This window comes from Bos indicus, chromosome 1 (genome assembly GCF_029378745.1).
Source record: "Bos indicus isolate NIAB-ARS_2022 breed Sahiwal x Tharparkar chromosome 1, NIAB-ARS_B.indTharparkar_mat_pri_1.0, whole genome shotgun sequence".
Lineage (NCBI taxonomy): Eukaryota > Metazoa > Chordata > Mammalia > Artiodactyla > Bovidae > Bos > Bos indicus.
In genome coordinates, this window is record NC_091760.1 from 137,363,971 (window position 1) to 137,380,995 (window position 17,025).

The 17,025-nt window shown below is 37.4% G+C and overlaps 2 protein-coding genes across 2 annotated transcripts in view; one reads left to right on the forward strand and one right to left on the reverse strand.

Annotated features, from left to right (window-relative positions):
- ACAD11 (acyl-CoA dehydrogenase family member 11) overlaps window positions 1-17,025 on the forward strand; it is a 119,223-nt gene that overhangs the window by 69,290 nt on the left and 32,908 nt on the right. Inside the window, exons 12-13 of the mRNA XM_070771095.1 lie at window positions 787-894; window positions 4,963-5,061. Of these exons, the coding sequence (XP_070627196.1) occupies window positions 787-894; window positions 4,963-5,061 (207 nt within the window). The remainder of the gene's footprint in view (window positions 1-786; window positions 895-4,962; window positions 5,062-17,025) is intronic.
- On the reverse strand, window positions 5,808-10,301 carry ACKR4 (atypical chemokine receptor 4). Its single transcript, XM_019962401.2, has 2 exons — window positions 10,171-10,301; window positions 5,808-7,772 (listed from the first exon to the last, which is right to left on the reverse strand). The coding sequence occupies exon 2, from the start codon at window positions 7,761-7,763 to the stop codon at window positions 6,711-6,713; it is 1,053 nt and encodes a 350-aa protein (XP_019817960.2). The 5' UTR covers window positions 7,764-7,772; window positions 10,171-10,301; the 3' UTR covers window positions 5,808-6,710.

Sequence of the window (17,025 nt, forward strand, 5' to 3'; positions counted from 1 at the left end):
GTCTTCTCCAACATCACAGTTCAAAAGCATCAATTCTTTGGCATTCAGCCCTCTTCACAGTCCAACTTTCACATCCATACATGACCACAGGAAAAACCATAGCCTTGACTAGACGACCCTTTGTTGCCAAAGTAATGTCTCTGCTTTTGAATATGCTATCTAGGTTGGTCATAACTTTCCTTTCAAGGAGTAAGCATCTTTTAATTTCATGGCTGCAGTCACCATCTGCAGTGATTTTGGAGCCCCCAAAAATAAAGTCTGACACTGTTTCCACTGTTTCCCCATCTATTTCCCATGAAGTGATGGGACCAGATGCCATGATCTTAGTTTTCTGAATGTTGAGCTTTAAGCCAACTTTTTCACTCTCTTCTTTCACTTTCATCAAGAGGCTTTTTAGTTCCTAGCAGAGTATATTTGCAAGATAACAGGCAAAAGTTAGCCAGTAAATTATTTTCCTCAGTCCTAATTGAGTCAAAACTCACTAGAACCATGCTTCATTGGGATGAAGTAGACAAGTGTCTGTGATTCAGAACAAGCTGAATAATAGGCACCAAATGCCATGTAGTTATGACTGCTTATGGCATACCTTCATTGTAAATTATATTTATTATTATGTTTAGTCTATGGCCATGCCACCCTGAACACACCTGATTTCATCTATTATGTTTCAAAATATTTTTGTTAGTAAATATTAGAAAGATTCATGTCTCTTATCTATATAAAGTTTGGATTTCATATTAGTACATTTTTAAATGCAAAATTAATGCTTTTCTTCATTACATGCAGACACAGGGAACATGGAGGTGCTCCACCTATATGGAAGTGAGAAACAGAAGCAGCAGTGGCTAGAGCCTCTTCTTCAAGGGAATATTGCCTCCTGCTTCTGTATGACAGGTAAGAGCAAATCAGTCACGTTCTCCCATTGTGCACTCTTGAGGTTATTATGGAGGAACTAAAGAAATGTGGGATGTGGCTTTGTGTTTAGGCAAATTTTTCTGTGACCAGAAATATGAAAGTGTTTGTTGTGAGCCCAGTTTTAATATTTTGGCATTTTAAAATGTGCAGAATAAAATCGTCCTCCACTTTGGGAGGATACCATATGTTTTCTGGTAGCCTGCTTTAGCAGCAGAGTAAACCTAATTTCTGGAGAAGGCAATGGCACCCCATTCCAGTAGTCTTGCCTGGAAAATCCCATGGGCGGAGGAGCCTGGTGGGCTGCAATCTGTGGGGTTGCAAAGAGTCGGACACGGCTGAGTGACTTCACTTTCACTTTTCACTTTCATGCATTGGAGAAGGAAATGGCAACCCACTCCAGCGTTCTTGCCTGGAGAATCCCAGGGACAGGGGAGCCTGGTGGGCTGCCGTCTATGGGGTCCCACAGAGTCAGACACGACTAAAGTGACTTAGCAGTAGCAGCAAACCTAATTTCATAATATTTTGACTTGCATTTAAAATTGCCTTCTAAGGTCGTTTAAGATCTTTTTTACCTTAGTGTATGAAACATTCATCTTTGTGATAATTTTATACTGACACTTAAAAAGTACTCCACTCTGCCATAAATCAAAAAAAATAGAACTTTTACCCGTGTTGGTCATATAGCTCAAATTATAAATTATAATCATGTGGGCTGATGAAAGTAGGAGCATGCTAATAAAAGTGGGTCTTGGTATATTTGTACATAGGAAACAGTTAAGAACTCTTACTCAAAAAACAAAGTCATTGTTTTATAATTGAGTTAGAATTAAACTAAGTTTCATCTGGCCATCAATTTATCAGAATCTATTATCCTTCTATAACACTGCATGCATTTATAATAGTAAAACTGGGACCTCCCAGGTGGTCCGGTGGATAAGAATCCACCTGCCAATGCAGGGGACATGGTGTGATCCCTGATCCGGGAAGATTCCACATGCTGCAGAGCAACTAACTCGAGCAACCCAGCTACTGAAGCCCATGCACCTGGAGCCTGTGCTCTACAACAGGAGAAGCCACCACAATGAGGAGCGTGTGCACTGCAACCAGAGAGCAGCCCGCGTTCTCCACAACCAGAGAGCCGGGGCGCAAAACAAAGACCCAGCACAACCATAAATATAAATTAAAAAAGAAAACTTTTAAGTAGAAAGCTCCTTTTCTAAAGAAAGAGTGTCTCTTGTTTTAGAAAGGGAACACATAAACTATTTGAAGGATACTGCTCAAAAGAGCAGCATATTAACAAATGCAGATTACTATGATTTAGAACTAGCCTGTTAAGTTCTAAAATGCAATGCTGTAAAGCAGTCTTCTAAAGGTGTCCTATGGAAAGCTTTCTGAGGACAATAAATGTTGAGCCGGTTTTATAGAATGCAAAATAGATCGATGACAGCATTACTGATAGAATTTGAAAGGCACAGTTAGAAGTTGTTTAAGATACTACAGAAATAGTGTCAGAGATGTAGAAAACAAGCTATGGTGACCAAGGGAGCAAGCGGCAGGGAGGGATAAATTGGGAGATTGGGACTGACATATACACATTATACACACACACACATGTATATAATAGATAACTTGTATATAGCCTACTGTATAGCACAGGGAGCTAATGACCTGTATAGGAAAAGAATCTAAAAAGAGTGGATATTATGATTCACTTTCTTGTACAGCAGAAACTGACACAACATTGTAAATCAAATATACTCCCAAAAAAATTAATTTAAAAAAAGTTGGTTAATATACTAAACCTATGGTGATCAAGACCACCGCCAAGAAAAAGAAATGCAAAAAGGCAAAATGGTTGTCTGAGGAGGCCTTACAAATAGCTGTGAAAAGAAGAGAAGCAAAAGGCAAAGGAGAATAGCAAAGATATACCCATTTGAATGCAGAGTTCCAAAGAATAGCAAGGAAAGTAAGAAAGCCTTCCTCAGTGATCAATGCAAAGAAATAGAGGAAAACAGTAGAACAGGAAAGACTAGAGATCTCTTCAAGAAAATTAGAGATACCAAGAGAACATTTCATGCAAAGATGGGCACAATAAAGGACAGAAACGGTATGGACCTAACAGAAGCAGAAGATATTAAGAAGAGGTGGCAAGAATACACAGAAGAACTATATAAAAAAGATCTTCACGACCAAGATAATCACGATGTCAGACATTCTGGAATGGAAAGTCAAGTGGGTCTTAGGAAGCATCACTATGAACAAAGCTAGTGGAGGTGATGGAATTCCAGTTGAGCTATTTCAAATCCTGAAAGATGATGCTGTGAAAGTGCTGTACTCAATATGCCAGCAAATTGGGAAAACTCAGCAGTGGCCACAGGACTGGAAAAGGTCAGTTTTCATTCCAATCCCAAAGAAAGGCAATGCCAAAGAAAGTTCAAACTACCGCACAGTTGCACTCATCTCACACGCTAGCAAAGTGATGCTCAAAATTCTCCAAGCCAGGCTTCAACAGTACATGACCCATGAAATTCCCGATGTTCAAGCTGGATTTAGAAAAGACAGAAGAACCAGAGATCAAATTGCCAACATCTGTTGGATCATCAAAAAAGCAAGAGTTCCAGAAAAACATCTACTTCTGCTTTATTGACTATGCCAAAGCCTTTGACTGTGTGATCACAACAAACTATGAAAAATTCTTTAAGAGATGAGAATACCTGACCACCTGACCTGCCTCCTGAGAAATCTGTATGCAGGTCAGGAAGCAACAGTTAGAACTGGACATGGAACAACAGACTGGTTCCAAATCGGGAAAGGAGTACATCAAGGCTGTATATTGTCACCCTGCTTATTAAACTTATATGCAGAGTACATAGAAAAAAAATATGTCGGGATGGATGAAGCACAAGCTGGAATCAAGACTGCCAGGAGAAATATCAATAACCTCAGATATGCAGATGATACCACCCTTATGGCAGAAAGGGAAGAAGAACTGAAGAGTCTCTCTATGAAAGTGAAAAAGGAAAGTGAAAAAGTTGGCTTAAAACTCAACTTTCAGAAAACTAAGATCATAGCATCTGGTCCCATCATTTCATGGCAAATAGATGGGGAAATAATGGAAACAGTGACAGACTTTATTGTCTTGGGCTTCAAAATCACTGCAGATGGTGACTGCAGCCATGAAATTAAAAGACGCCTGCTCATTAGAAGAAAAGTTATGACCAACCTAGACAGCATATTCAAAAGCAGAGACATTACTTTGCCAACAAAGGTCCATCTAGTCAGAGCTTGGTTTTTCCAGTGGTCATGTATGGATGTGAGAGTTGGACTATAAAGAAATCTGAGCGCCTAAGAATTGATGTTTTTGAACTGTGGGGTTGAAGAAGACTCTTTGAGAGTTCCTTGGACTGCAAGGAGATCCAACCAGTACATCCTAAAGGAAATCAGTCCTGAATATTCACTGGAAGGACTGATACTTTGGCCATCTGATGCAAACCCTGATGCTGGGAAAGACTGAAGGCACGAGGAGAAGGGGATGACAGAGGATGAGATGGTTGGATGGGATCACTGACTCAATGGACATGAGTTTGAGTAAGCTCCGGGAGTTGGTGATGGACAGGGAAGCCTGGCATGCTGCAGTCCATGGGGTTGCAAAGAGTTGGACATGACTGAGTGACTGAACTGAACTGAACTGATGGTGGGAAAATCTGGCTTGCAAATATGTAGTACAGATTTCCATTGTATGAAGTAAACAATGATATTTTTAATGTGTGTTTGATGATTAGAGAGAGGATTAAGTGAGTTGTAACCCAACTCATGTGTCACTGAGTAAGCCAAAAACACAGTTTGGATAGCTGATCTATCTGAGTTGTTCTAAATATTTCATTCATTCTCTCAGTGCACATTTATTGATTACCTACTATGTGTAATGTTAGGAAGATGAAAAAGACAAAGATGCCTCTGTCATCAGAGAGTTCACATTTCTTTAAGTGTCTTTTATAAACCAGTGGTATCTGCCTGCCTGTAAATTCAGCCTTTGCTTATTTGTAGAGCCCGATGTAGCTTCAAGTGATGCCACGAATATTGAATGTAGCATCCAGCGAGATGGAGACAGCTACATAATTAATGGCAAGAAATGGTGGAGCAGTGGTGAGTATTCATAATGATCCTTCATGCCAGATGCTGTGCTAGAATAATAAGATACATAGTTATTCATTTCATGACCACAGTTCTTTAAATTCTACCTTTGAAAGCATTTTCAAATTTAGAAATAGTTGATAAAAGGAAGAAAGCTGAGCGCTGAAGAATTGATGCTTTTGAACTGTGGTGTTGGGGAAGACTCTTGAGAGTCCCTTGGACTGCAAGGAGATCAACCAGTCCATTCTAAAGGAGACCAGTCCTGGGTGTTCTTTGGAAGGACTGATGCTAAAGCTGAAACTCCAATACTTTGGCCACCTGATGCGAAGAGTTGACTCAGTGGAAAAGACTCTGATGCTGGGAGGGATTGGGGGCAGGAAGAGAAGGGGACAACAGAGGATGTGATGGCTGGATGGCATCACTGACTCGATGGACGTGAGTCTGAGTGAACTCCGGGAGTTGGTGATGGACAGGGAGGCCTGGCGTGCTGCGATTCATGGGGTTGCAAAGAGTCGGACACGACTGAGCGACTGAAGTGAACTGAACTGAACTGATAAAAGGAAAGTAATCTTAAAATAATGTCTTGATTAGGCAATGTTTAATTTAAGAGCAGAAAACATCTATTTTTTTTTTTACAGTTTGTGAGGTAAAATGCACACCATGTTTAGCCATTGTCATTTCTACCAAAATTAAATTTTAGTAGGGGCATATTACCTGAATAATAATAATCTATATATAATTTTTGAAGAGGTAAGCAGTACATGTTATTAAAATTTATTTGTGGTACATATTTTCATTGCTGAAAAATACAAGTGTTTGAGTGATAAATAATAGTCTTTACATATAGGAAAATATTTAGTAAACCTTCAGTAATAGAATCACATAAGTGGATAAGTCCTTTAGGCAATTATAAAAATTAAAACCTGTGCTTGTCTGAGGATTGCTTCTAGAGTATACATGATAAGTCTAATAGGATAACCAGCTTATTACTAAAGAAAGTTGACATAAAAGTAAATTGTATGTTAAGAAACTTACTAGTAATACATTAAAATGGCCAGAAAAGCTTTTTTTTTTCCTTTGCTAGTTTTTATTCTTTCTGGAGTTTTATGAAATCACTTACACATTAGAAACAGGAGAAAGAAAAAGACAGCCAGAAAGATTATTTTTTTATTTTTGATTGCTAATTTTTACTCTTTCTGAAGTTTTATGAAATCACTTACAAATTAGGAACAGGAAAAAGAAAAAGTCATTAAATGTTGCTGCATGATTATTCAAGTATTAAAATTATGCAGGAAAATTGTTATGTTAAAATTTAGATAATTTAAAATAACTGTAAATGACCCTTAAATTAAACCTCTTTAATAATCTGTTTTAGATGACCTAACTTGTAGTGTTTTTCTTATGTATGACTGTTAATACTATTTTCTTATATTGTTAGCTTTAATTTCTGTGTTTTATGAATTTATTATTTTGTTTCTTCTTTTTCTTGGCTTCTACCCCACTCCCCTTTCCCACCCCAACCTCTTCTTTGCTACAAGTTGCCACCACAGTGTTTGAAATTTGAATTTCTGAAAAATGCAGATGTTTGATGCAGATGCAGATGTTCTCAGCAGGAAGCATCATTCATGTGTATTGAAGCAAGAGACAGATGGGTCTTATATTTAAATGCTGAAAGTACTGGTTGGCTCTGTAGCATCTTCAGATTCGAAAGGAATCTCCTCCACATTTTGTCTTTGTCTTCTCCAGGATCCGTATTTCTTGGCAACTTTCATGATGTAGTTTTTAAAAGAGGTTCCCATGAAAACATATAGGACGGGGTTGAGGCAGCTGTGAAAGAGTGCAATACTCTCTGTGATTTGGATGGCAACGTCCATGCGTTTGCTCATGTCACAGTCAGTGATCAGGGAGTAGATGATGTCTATGGCTTGGCAGAACTTGACAATATTATAAGGTAATTGAGTGACAATGAAAACTATGACCACTGTGAACAGAACTTTGAGGGGCTGAGATTTTTTAATGTTAGGCATCTTGATGAGTGTCTTTGCCGTGATGAAGTAGCACACTGCCATGATAAGAAAGGGTATTATAAATCCAATGCAGATTTCCAGGATTTGAATTGATGCTTTCATTGATGTTCCTAGGTGGTATGGAAAGATGGGAACACACCTAGCTTTATGATTTACTGTATAAAAAACCAACTGAGGGATACTCAGCAAGATGGCAGCCACCCAGACGCAGAAACAGATGACCCAGCATGGTTTTCCCACTCCCGATTGACTGGGAGCTTTAGTTACTGCCCAGTATCTGTCTGTGCTGATACAAGCCAGAAACTGCATTCCAGACACAAAATTGACTGTGTACAAGGCTGAAGTGACTTTGCACATGATTTTCCCTAAAACCCACCCATGAACTGCATTAACTGCCCAAAAAGGCAAAGTGAATAGAAGGAATAAATCCGCCACTGCCAAATTCAAGATGTACACATCTGTTTTGGTTCTCCGCTTTTTGTAATAGGCATAAATCGCCACTACAGTGGAATTGCCTGCAAGTCCAATGATGAAAGCTATTGTGAAGAAGGCAGGTAGGAAAACTTTTGCAAATTTTCTGACCTCTTCTTTTATACAGATCACTTCATACTGACTATAGTCATGAGTGTCATTCATTTCATTTTCCTCATAATAGTAATCTGTTGACTGGTTGTATTCCAAAGCCATGGTTCCAATCTAAATGGCAAAAAGAATACAGCATATTTATTTTAATATTGCTTAAATGGAAATACTTTTGCTCTAGCATATGTTTTATGCTTTTATTAGAGAATAGTTTGTTGTTATACCATATGTGAGCCTGAGTCTGCCACTCTTTGAAACTCTTTAATGGAAGTCACATTAGAGTATATCCTCAAGAGTAGTTTTTCATTGCTTGTTTTTACAAGTCTGTACAGGAAACGGGATTTACAGAGGGAAGATAAAAAAAATAATACCCTGAGAAATGTTCTTAATCATTAAGCCCTAAAACTTGTACATACACAACTTTGTGATTCTTATGCAGTATATCAACAATAAATTAAAATGAATTATTTAAAATAAATATTTTACTTATATTTATTCATGAATTTATTTTAGATTAAGTTAAATAAATTATCTCAGAATTGTACTTAATTTTAGTTGTTGGCTTTTATAAAACAAAGTCTCCTCGAGTTAGCTTCCCTCCAAAACTTGCCACTGCATGCTGATTGTAAACTACTATTTGATAGAACTGTTATTCCACTAGTCACCTAAGCCTTAAACCTGCACCATCCTTGATTCCTCTCTTCATCCCTTCATCCCAGATTTTCAGTCTGCCCCTAAATTCTGATTTTACCTTCCAAATAGGTCTCAAATCTGTCTCTTCCTTTTCACATAATTCATCCACATTATTACCTGGCCTATTACAATGTCTTCCCAACTGGTATCCTACTGTTCTCATTCCTTCTTACCACTTCCTTGTCAAAAACATTTTTCTTACTGCCATCAGTGTGCTTTATCTCTAAAATGTCAGTCTTATCACTCTCCTGCTTAGCTCCTCACCTAAAAGACACATCTCTCTGAAAGATACAATCTAAGTTCTTTACCATGATACCCAAGGCTCCATAATGTAGTCCTACCCATGGTTCCTGTACACCCTCTACTGTACACCTTACACTGTAGACGATGACAGTACTGATTTGCCAGTGGTTTTTGGGCACACACCATGCCATAGTATGCATTTACATCGTTACTCATTCTCTTCTTTTATCTGATATACTATTTCCTTCCCGTCCCTTGAAAGGCCATTTCCTATTCAGTTAACTCAAATTTCACCTTTCTGGAAGACTTTCCCAATCCAATAACTGTATCTGTGTATCAACTGTATCTACATATCAAAGAACTGACCTGGTCCTGTGCAGTTTCCCAGACTACCTTTTCCCTCTATGATCTAAGTTCCCTAAGACTGTGACCTATTGGATTTCTGTTTGTAATTAATAACTGAAGACAGTGACTGGTACACTCTAGGTGGCCAGCAAATATTTATCAACTATAACGTTTACTAATAAGTATAAAGCTGTTACTTTAGGAATAGAAAGATGATATTCCAGGAATCTTGTGTCTCATCATTAAGTTATTCTACTATGTTGTCAATTAATACCCTGTAGTATTAAGATAAGCTTGCACAAAATTCACATTTAAAAATATATATAATAATTACTTTTAGCATTTTTATTATAGTGCTAAGCTTTGTTATGCTTTTTCCTTAGCCCTTCTGTCTTCCTTGGGATATTTTTTGTCCTTGGAAGAATATCAAATGTTCTTATAGAATCATTAATGAAGAAATTATTTTCAAAACAGTACACCAGCTTATGCTACATTTTCAAAAGAATATTCTTATACTTGCTAACCTTTTGTAAATGAGTAAAGCAAAATGAAGAAGGCCACATAGAGGAAAAATACCACATAGAACTGCTTTCATTTTGTAAAAACCAGGTGCTCACAATTTTAAATGACTTTTATCCTTATAGTTATTTGAAAAGTTATGTGAAAAGTTCCAATCTAGAAGACCACTCTAGTGTTCATTCTCTTATATGTTAATTATTAACACAATATGAACTTTGTTCTTTCCTTCTCTTTTATCACAGAAATCTTGAACCTGGTGATAAGGTATAATATGGCCAAACAGTATAAGATATTAAGGAAAGATATTTTAAAAGAATTAATCATACTAAAAATATGAGTAAATAAAAATAGGACTGGAAATTATTTGCAGAAATGATCCTTCTGGCAGATAAATAGAAACACATTTAAATGCCTTTATAATTATTACAAGAATTTAAAAAATTGGTGTTTATAAAACAAAGCAAGAAAAAATGGTATAGCAAAACCTGTTATTAACAAAGCTTTATAGGCAAATAATGGTATTAAAATAATATTTTATTCTTGCTATATTCATATTTTTAAGGTTGAAGTGTAAAACTTTTCAAATAGCTCTTTTTTGCACCTGTAAACTTTTATGCCTCGACTCCCTCTGCATAGATAAATATACAAAATCTTTGGACTTTTAAAAAAAGTCATATCTAACTCTGAATGAAGAAGAAAGAAAAAAACCAACCTGTTTCAGTAGGCAGACAGGAGCAGTCTTGAATGCAGAGAGTAAAATCAAATGACACTCTCTAACTCAGACTACTTTTGTTTTCGTTTCTACACCCCGCCTTTGTCTTACATCCAGGAGGGCTTTCCGGAAATGTAATCTTGTGAGCACTTGATCTTTTATTTATGTTTAACCGTCCTATGAAGTCATATCCAAGTTCTTAAATATCTTTGGTTATAAACTTGAAGGAATTCAATCTTGTTTCAAAAGCTACAGACCTTTCCAAGTTTCCACTTAACTGAAGGGAATGGGAACATGCCTGCAGCTGAGGTACTGACTGCCAAACCAAGAGAATTCACCAGAGCACCTCAAGGCAGCTAATAAGTACTTGTAGGTAGTATCTAGACAAAAACTGTAAAACAAAAATGATTGTAACTCAGACAATTATCTTTTTGAAGATTAAATTATCAAAAATAAATTCTGAGTAATCATTAAGCATTTATAGTAGAATTTAAATTTTTATACCAGATCATTTTATATTTTAATATTTAAACTGTGAGACTCTCCTTGGCTTCACTGAACTCCTCCTCTGTCATTGACCCCAGAGTATGCCTTTCTCCATTACTTTAAATTCTTGTGCCTTCTTGTAATCTTCAATGACCAGACACAAACTTTTCACATCCTTCTGTCTGGGAAGCCTATCTCAACTGTCTCCCCCTCCACCCATTTCCAAACAAATGAAAGTTAGAGAAAGAAATGTATGCAGATTTAACACTAGTAGGCTGTTTGACCTGGACTCTCCTCACATTTGCATGACAGTTCCCTTATTTACTTTCTCAGAGGAAACTAGGCTTAGTCTCTACCTTCAGAAGTTATTTCAGACCCATACCTTTTTTTCTCTAAGCAGTTGATCTAACATTCCTGTTGGTTCACAGAAAAGAAGCTCTAGGTCACTGAGGTCTTCACCTTCCACTTGTGTGTCTGAGGGTACAGCCAGGTTCTCCTCCTTGTTATCTACCAGTCTTTGAGGAAGAGTTATTTGCATGCAGCTAAATCATCTCACCCAGAAAAAAACTACCTAGATTTGCAGTGTTTGCCATTCTTCATGGTGTAAATACTCAGTCCATGGCCAGTTTCAGCTACCAATGTGAATTCACTGAGGGCAACTTTGCTAAGAGATGAGTATTTTCAGCCTTTCGTAGGAGGCTCTAGCACAATTCTTCAAAGGAGGCATCTCTGCTGCTGACCATAGCTGATCATTATTCTGATCTCTTACGAAGGATACTGCTCTTAATATTATCCCTGTCCTCTCTAGGGGCTTCCCAGGTGGCTCGGTTGTAGCCATGCATTCCAGGAAACAAACTCACTCAGAAGGACAATGCAGATAGTGGAGTGCAGTTTATTAGACCAGCGGGCCCAAGGCAGAGTCTCCTCTTAGTCAAGGACCCCGACCAGCATTTGTGAAAATCTTTTATACCCCATGTGTACATGTCCGAACCCACCACCCCAAATTCCTTGAGACTTACATAAACCAAGGAAAATACAATCCAAATAACCCCATCATTCATGTGCTATGTGCTCATGTGCTCAAACAGTCAAACAATTAGCCAATAATCAATAAATCCAAGGTTACACTCCAATAGATACAGAAAAATTTATGGCCTGTCTGGAGGAAGGGGTGATAAGTGTATGTTTTCTCTTAGGTGATGAGTAACCTAGATACGATCTTCAAGGTTCCCCTGTCTGGAGGGGGTCTTATCCTTCTGTTGTTGTTTTCATAGGCACTAAACACAGAGTTCAGAGTCTATTGGAAAGGTGGCCGAGCATGATCAGCATGAACAGGCCTAAGATGGAATCCAGGCCCTTTGAATTCTTTCTTCAGCTCAGTGGTAAAGAATCAGCCTCCCAATGCAGGAGATGCAGGAAACGTAGGTTCGATCCCTGAGCAGGGAAGATTCCCTGGGGTAGGAAATGGCAACCCACTCCAGAATTGTTGTCTAGGGAATCCCATGAGCAGAGGAGCCTGGCAGGAGTCTAGGGAGTCAAAAAGAGTCAGACACAACTGAGCATACATGCACACCCTCTCTAGACTCTTTGGTCTTTCACTTTCTCTTACCTTTTATTCTTTTTTTTCCTTATGTATTTTGAGGCCAGGTGGAAGCAAACAAGCGACCTTCCACTAAATTCTTAGAATGATCTACAAGTTCCCACAAGGTCTGCCTCCATCCCTCATTACTTCTCTGACTTATTTCCTTTTACTCACCCCTTTCCTGGCTTATTCTGCCACACCAGCCTCCATGCTGTTTTGAAATGTACCAGGCACATTCCTTCTTAGGGCTTTTGTATTGACTCTTCAATCTGCCTGGAATGTGCTTTCTTTTAATATCCACACGGTTCACTCCCTCATGTCTTTCAAGTCTTTGTCCAATCACCACCTCCTCATTGAGGCAACCTCTGACTATTCTATTTAAAATATTGTCACAAAACAAATGAACAAGCATTAAACAAAACAGAAAGTTATAGATACAAACAAAAAACATATGTTTACCAGATGGGAGGAGGAAGACGGGGGGAAAGAAATAGGTGAGGGAGATTAAGAGATTACAAATTCTTAAGAAGGAATTACAAACTTCCAGTTGCAAAGTAAATGAATCATGGGGATGAAATGTACAGTGTGTATAGTCAATAAGTAATTTTTGTATGGTGGCATATCGTAACTAGATTTATCATAGTGGTCACTTGAAAATGTATAAAAATATCCAATCACTATGTCATATAATGGGAACTAATATAAAGTCATAGGTCAATTGTACTTTGAAAACAAGCAACCATTAAAAAAAAAGAGATCAGATATGTGGTTACCACAGGCAGGTGAGTGTGTATGTGCATGCTCAGTCACATCCAACTCTTTAATATCCATACTACATATTGAATTAATATTTTAGGGGAGGAGCTAAGATGGTGGAGGAGTAGGACAGGGAGAACACTTTCTCCCCCACAAATTCATCAAAAGAACATTTAAACGCCGAGTAAATTCCACAAAACAACTTCTGAATGCCGACAGAGGACATCAGGCACCCAGAAAAGCAACCCAAGTCTTCGAAACGAGATGTTTTATCAATGGTGCTATATAGGAGAAGTTTTGAAAAGACTGTAAAAATAGGACCGATAACTGGAAGCAGGAGGCTTAAGTCCAAATCCTGACTCCAGGGAACTCCTGACTCCAGGGAACATTAATTGACAGGAGCTTATCAAACACCTTCATACCTACACTGAAACCAAGCACCACACAAGGGCCAACAAGTTCCAGGGCAAGACATACCAAGACATCTCATAACTTATTACTGGACACTTCATTGCACTCCAGAGAGAAGAAATACAGCTCCACCCACCAGAACACCGACATGAGCTTCCCTAACCAAGAAACCTTGACAGGCCACTTGTACAAACCCACACACAGCGAGGAAACACCACAATAAAGAGAACTCCACAAACTGCCAGAATACAGAAAGGACACCCCAAACTCAGCAATTTAAACAAGATGAAGAGACAGAGGAATACCCAGCAGATAAAGGAACAGGATAAATGCCCACCAAACCAAACAAAAGAGGAAGAGATAGAGAATCTACCTGATAAAGAATTCCAAATAATAATAGTGAAATTGATCCAAAATCTTGAAACCAAAATGGAATCACAGATAAATAGCCTGGAGACAAGGATTGAGAAGATGCAAGAAACGTTTAACAAGGACCTAGAAGAAATAATATAGAGTCAATATATAATGAATAATGCAATAAATGAAATTAAAAACACTCTAGAGGCAACAAATAGTAGAATAACAGAGGCAGAAGATAGGAGTAGTGAATTAGAATGGTAGAAATAAATGAATTAGAGAGAAAAAAAGAAAAATGAATTAAAAGAAATGAGGACAATCTCAGAGACCTCCAGGACAATATTAAATGCTACAACATTCAAATCATAGGGGTCCCAGAAGAAGAAGACAAAAAGAAAGACCATGAGAAAATACTTGAGGAGATAATAGTTGAAAACTTCCCTAAAATGGGGAAGGAAATAATCACCCAAGTCCAAGAAACCCAGAGAGTCCCAAACAGGATAAACCCAAGGCGAAACACCCCAAGACATATATTAATCAAATTAACAAAGATCAAACACAAAGAACAAATATTAAAAGCAGCAAGGAAAAAAAAATAAAAGCAGCAAGGGAAAAACAACAAATAACACACAAGGTAATTCCCATAAGGATAACAGCTGATCTTTCAGTAGAAACTCTTCAAGCCAGGAGGGAATGGCAAGACATACTTAAAATGATGAAAGAAAATAACCTACAGCCCAGATTATTGTACCCAGCAAGGATCTCATTCAAATATGAAGGAGAAATCAAAAGCTTCTCAGACAAGCAAAAGCTGAGAGAATTCAGCACCACCAAACCAGCTCTCCAACAAATACTAAAGGATATTCTCTAGACAGGAAACACAAAAACGGTGTATAAATTCAAACCCAAAACAATAAAGTAAATGGCAACGGGATCATACTTATCAGTAATTACCTTAAACGTAAATGGGTTGAATGCCCCAACCAAAAGACAAAGACTGGTTGAATGGATACAAAAACAAGACCCCTACATATGCTGTCTACAAGAGACCCACCTCAAAACAGGGGACATATACAGACTGAAAGTGAAGGGCTGGAAAAAGATTTTCCATGCAAATAGGGACCAAAAGAAAGCAGGAGTACCAATACTCATATCAGATAAAATAGACTTTAAAACAAAGGCTGTGAAAAGAGACAAAGATGGTCACTACATAATGATCAAAGGATCAATCCAAGAAGAAGATATAACAATTATAAATATATATGCACCCAACACGGGAGCACTGCAATATGTAAGACAAATGCTAACAAGTATGAAAGGAGAAATTAACAATAACACAATAATAGTGGGAGACTTTAATACCCCACTCACACCTATGGATAGATCAACTAAACAGAAAATTAACAAGGAAACACAAACTTTAAATGATACAATAGACCAGTTAGACCTAATTGATATCTATAGGGCATTTCATCCCAAAACAATGAATTTCACCTTTTTCTCAAGCGCACATGGAACCTTCTCCAGGACAGATCACATCCTGGGCCATAAATCTAGCCTTGGTAAATTCAAAAAAATAGAAATCATTCCAAACATCTTCTCTGACCACAATGCAGTAAGAGTAGATCTCAATTACACAAGAAAAACTATTAAAAATTCCAACATATGGAGGCTGAACAACACGCTGCTGAATAACCAACAAATCACAGAAGAAATCAAAAAAGAAATAAAAATTTGCATAGAAACGAATGAAAATGAAAACACAACAACCCAAAACCTGTGGGACACTGTAAAAGCAGTCCTAAGGGGAAAGTTCATAGCAATACAAGCACACCTCAAGAAACAAGAAAAAAATCAAATAAATAACCTAACTCTACACCTAAAGCAACTAGAAAAGGAAGAAATGAAGAACCCCAGGGTTAGTAGAAGGAAAGAAATCTTAAAAATTAGGGCAGAAATAAATGCAAAAGAAACAAAAGAGACCATAGCAAAAATCAACAAAGCCAAAAGCTGGTTCTTTGAAAGGATAAATAAAATTGACAAACCATTAGCCAGACTCATCAAGAAACAAAGGGAGAAAAATCAAATCAATAAAATCAGAAATGAAAATGGAGAGATCACAACAGACAACACAGAAATGCAAAGGATCATAAGAGACTACTCTCAACAATTATATGCCAATAAAATGGACAACGGGGAAGAAATGGACAAATTCTTAGAAAAGTACAACTTTCCAACACTGGACCAGGAAGAAATAGAAAATCTTAACAGACCCATCACAAGCACGGAAATTGAAACTGTAATCAAAAATCTTCCAGCAAACAAAAGCCCAGGTCCAGATGGCTTTACAGCTGAATTCTACCAAAAATTTAGAGAAGAGCTAACACCTATCCTACTCAAACTCTTCCAGAAAATTGCAGAAAAAGGTAAACTTCCAAACTCATTCTATGAGGCCACCATTACCCTAATACCAAAACCGGACAAAGATCCCACAAAAAAAGAAAACTACAGGCCAATATCACCGATGAACATAGATGCAAAAATCCTTAACAAAATTCTAGCAATCAGAATCCAACAACACATTAAAAAGATCATACACCATAACCAAGTGGGCTTTATCCCAGGGATGCAAGGATTCTTCAATATCCGCAAATCAATCAATGTAATACCCCACATTAACAAATTGAAAAATAAAAACCATATGATTATCTCAATAGATGCAGAGAAAGCCTTTGACAAAATTCAACATCCATTTATGATAAAAACTCTCCAGAAAGCAGGAATAGAAGGAACATACCTCAACATAATAAAAGCTATATATGACAAACCCACAGCAAACATTATCCTCAATGGTGAAAAACTGAAAGCATTTTCTCTAAAGTCAGGAACAAGACAAGGGTGCCCACTTTCACCATTACTATTCAACATAGTTTTGGAAGTTTTGGCCACAGCAATCAGAGCAGAAAAAGAAATAAAAGGAATCCAAATTGGAAAAGAAGAAGTAAAACTCTCACTATTTGCAGATGACTCTACATAGAAAACCCTAAAGACTCCACCAGAAAATTACTAGAACTAATCAATGATTATAGTAAAGTTGCAGGATATAAAATCAACACACAGAAATCCCTTGCATTCCTATACAGTAATAATGAGAAAACAGAAAGAGAAATTAAGGAAACAATTCCATTCACCACTGCAACGGAAAGAATAAAATACTTAGGAATATATCTACCTAAAGAAACTAAAGACCTATATATAGAAAA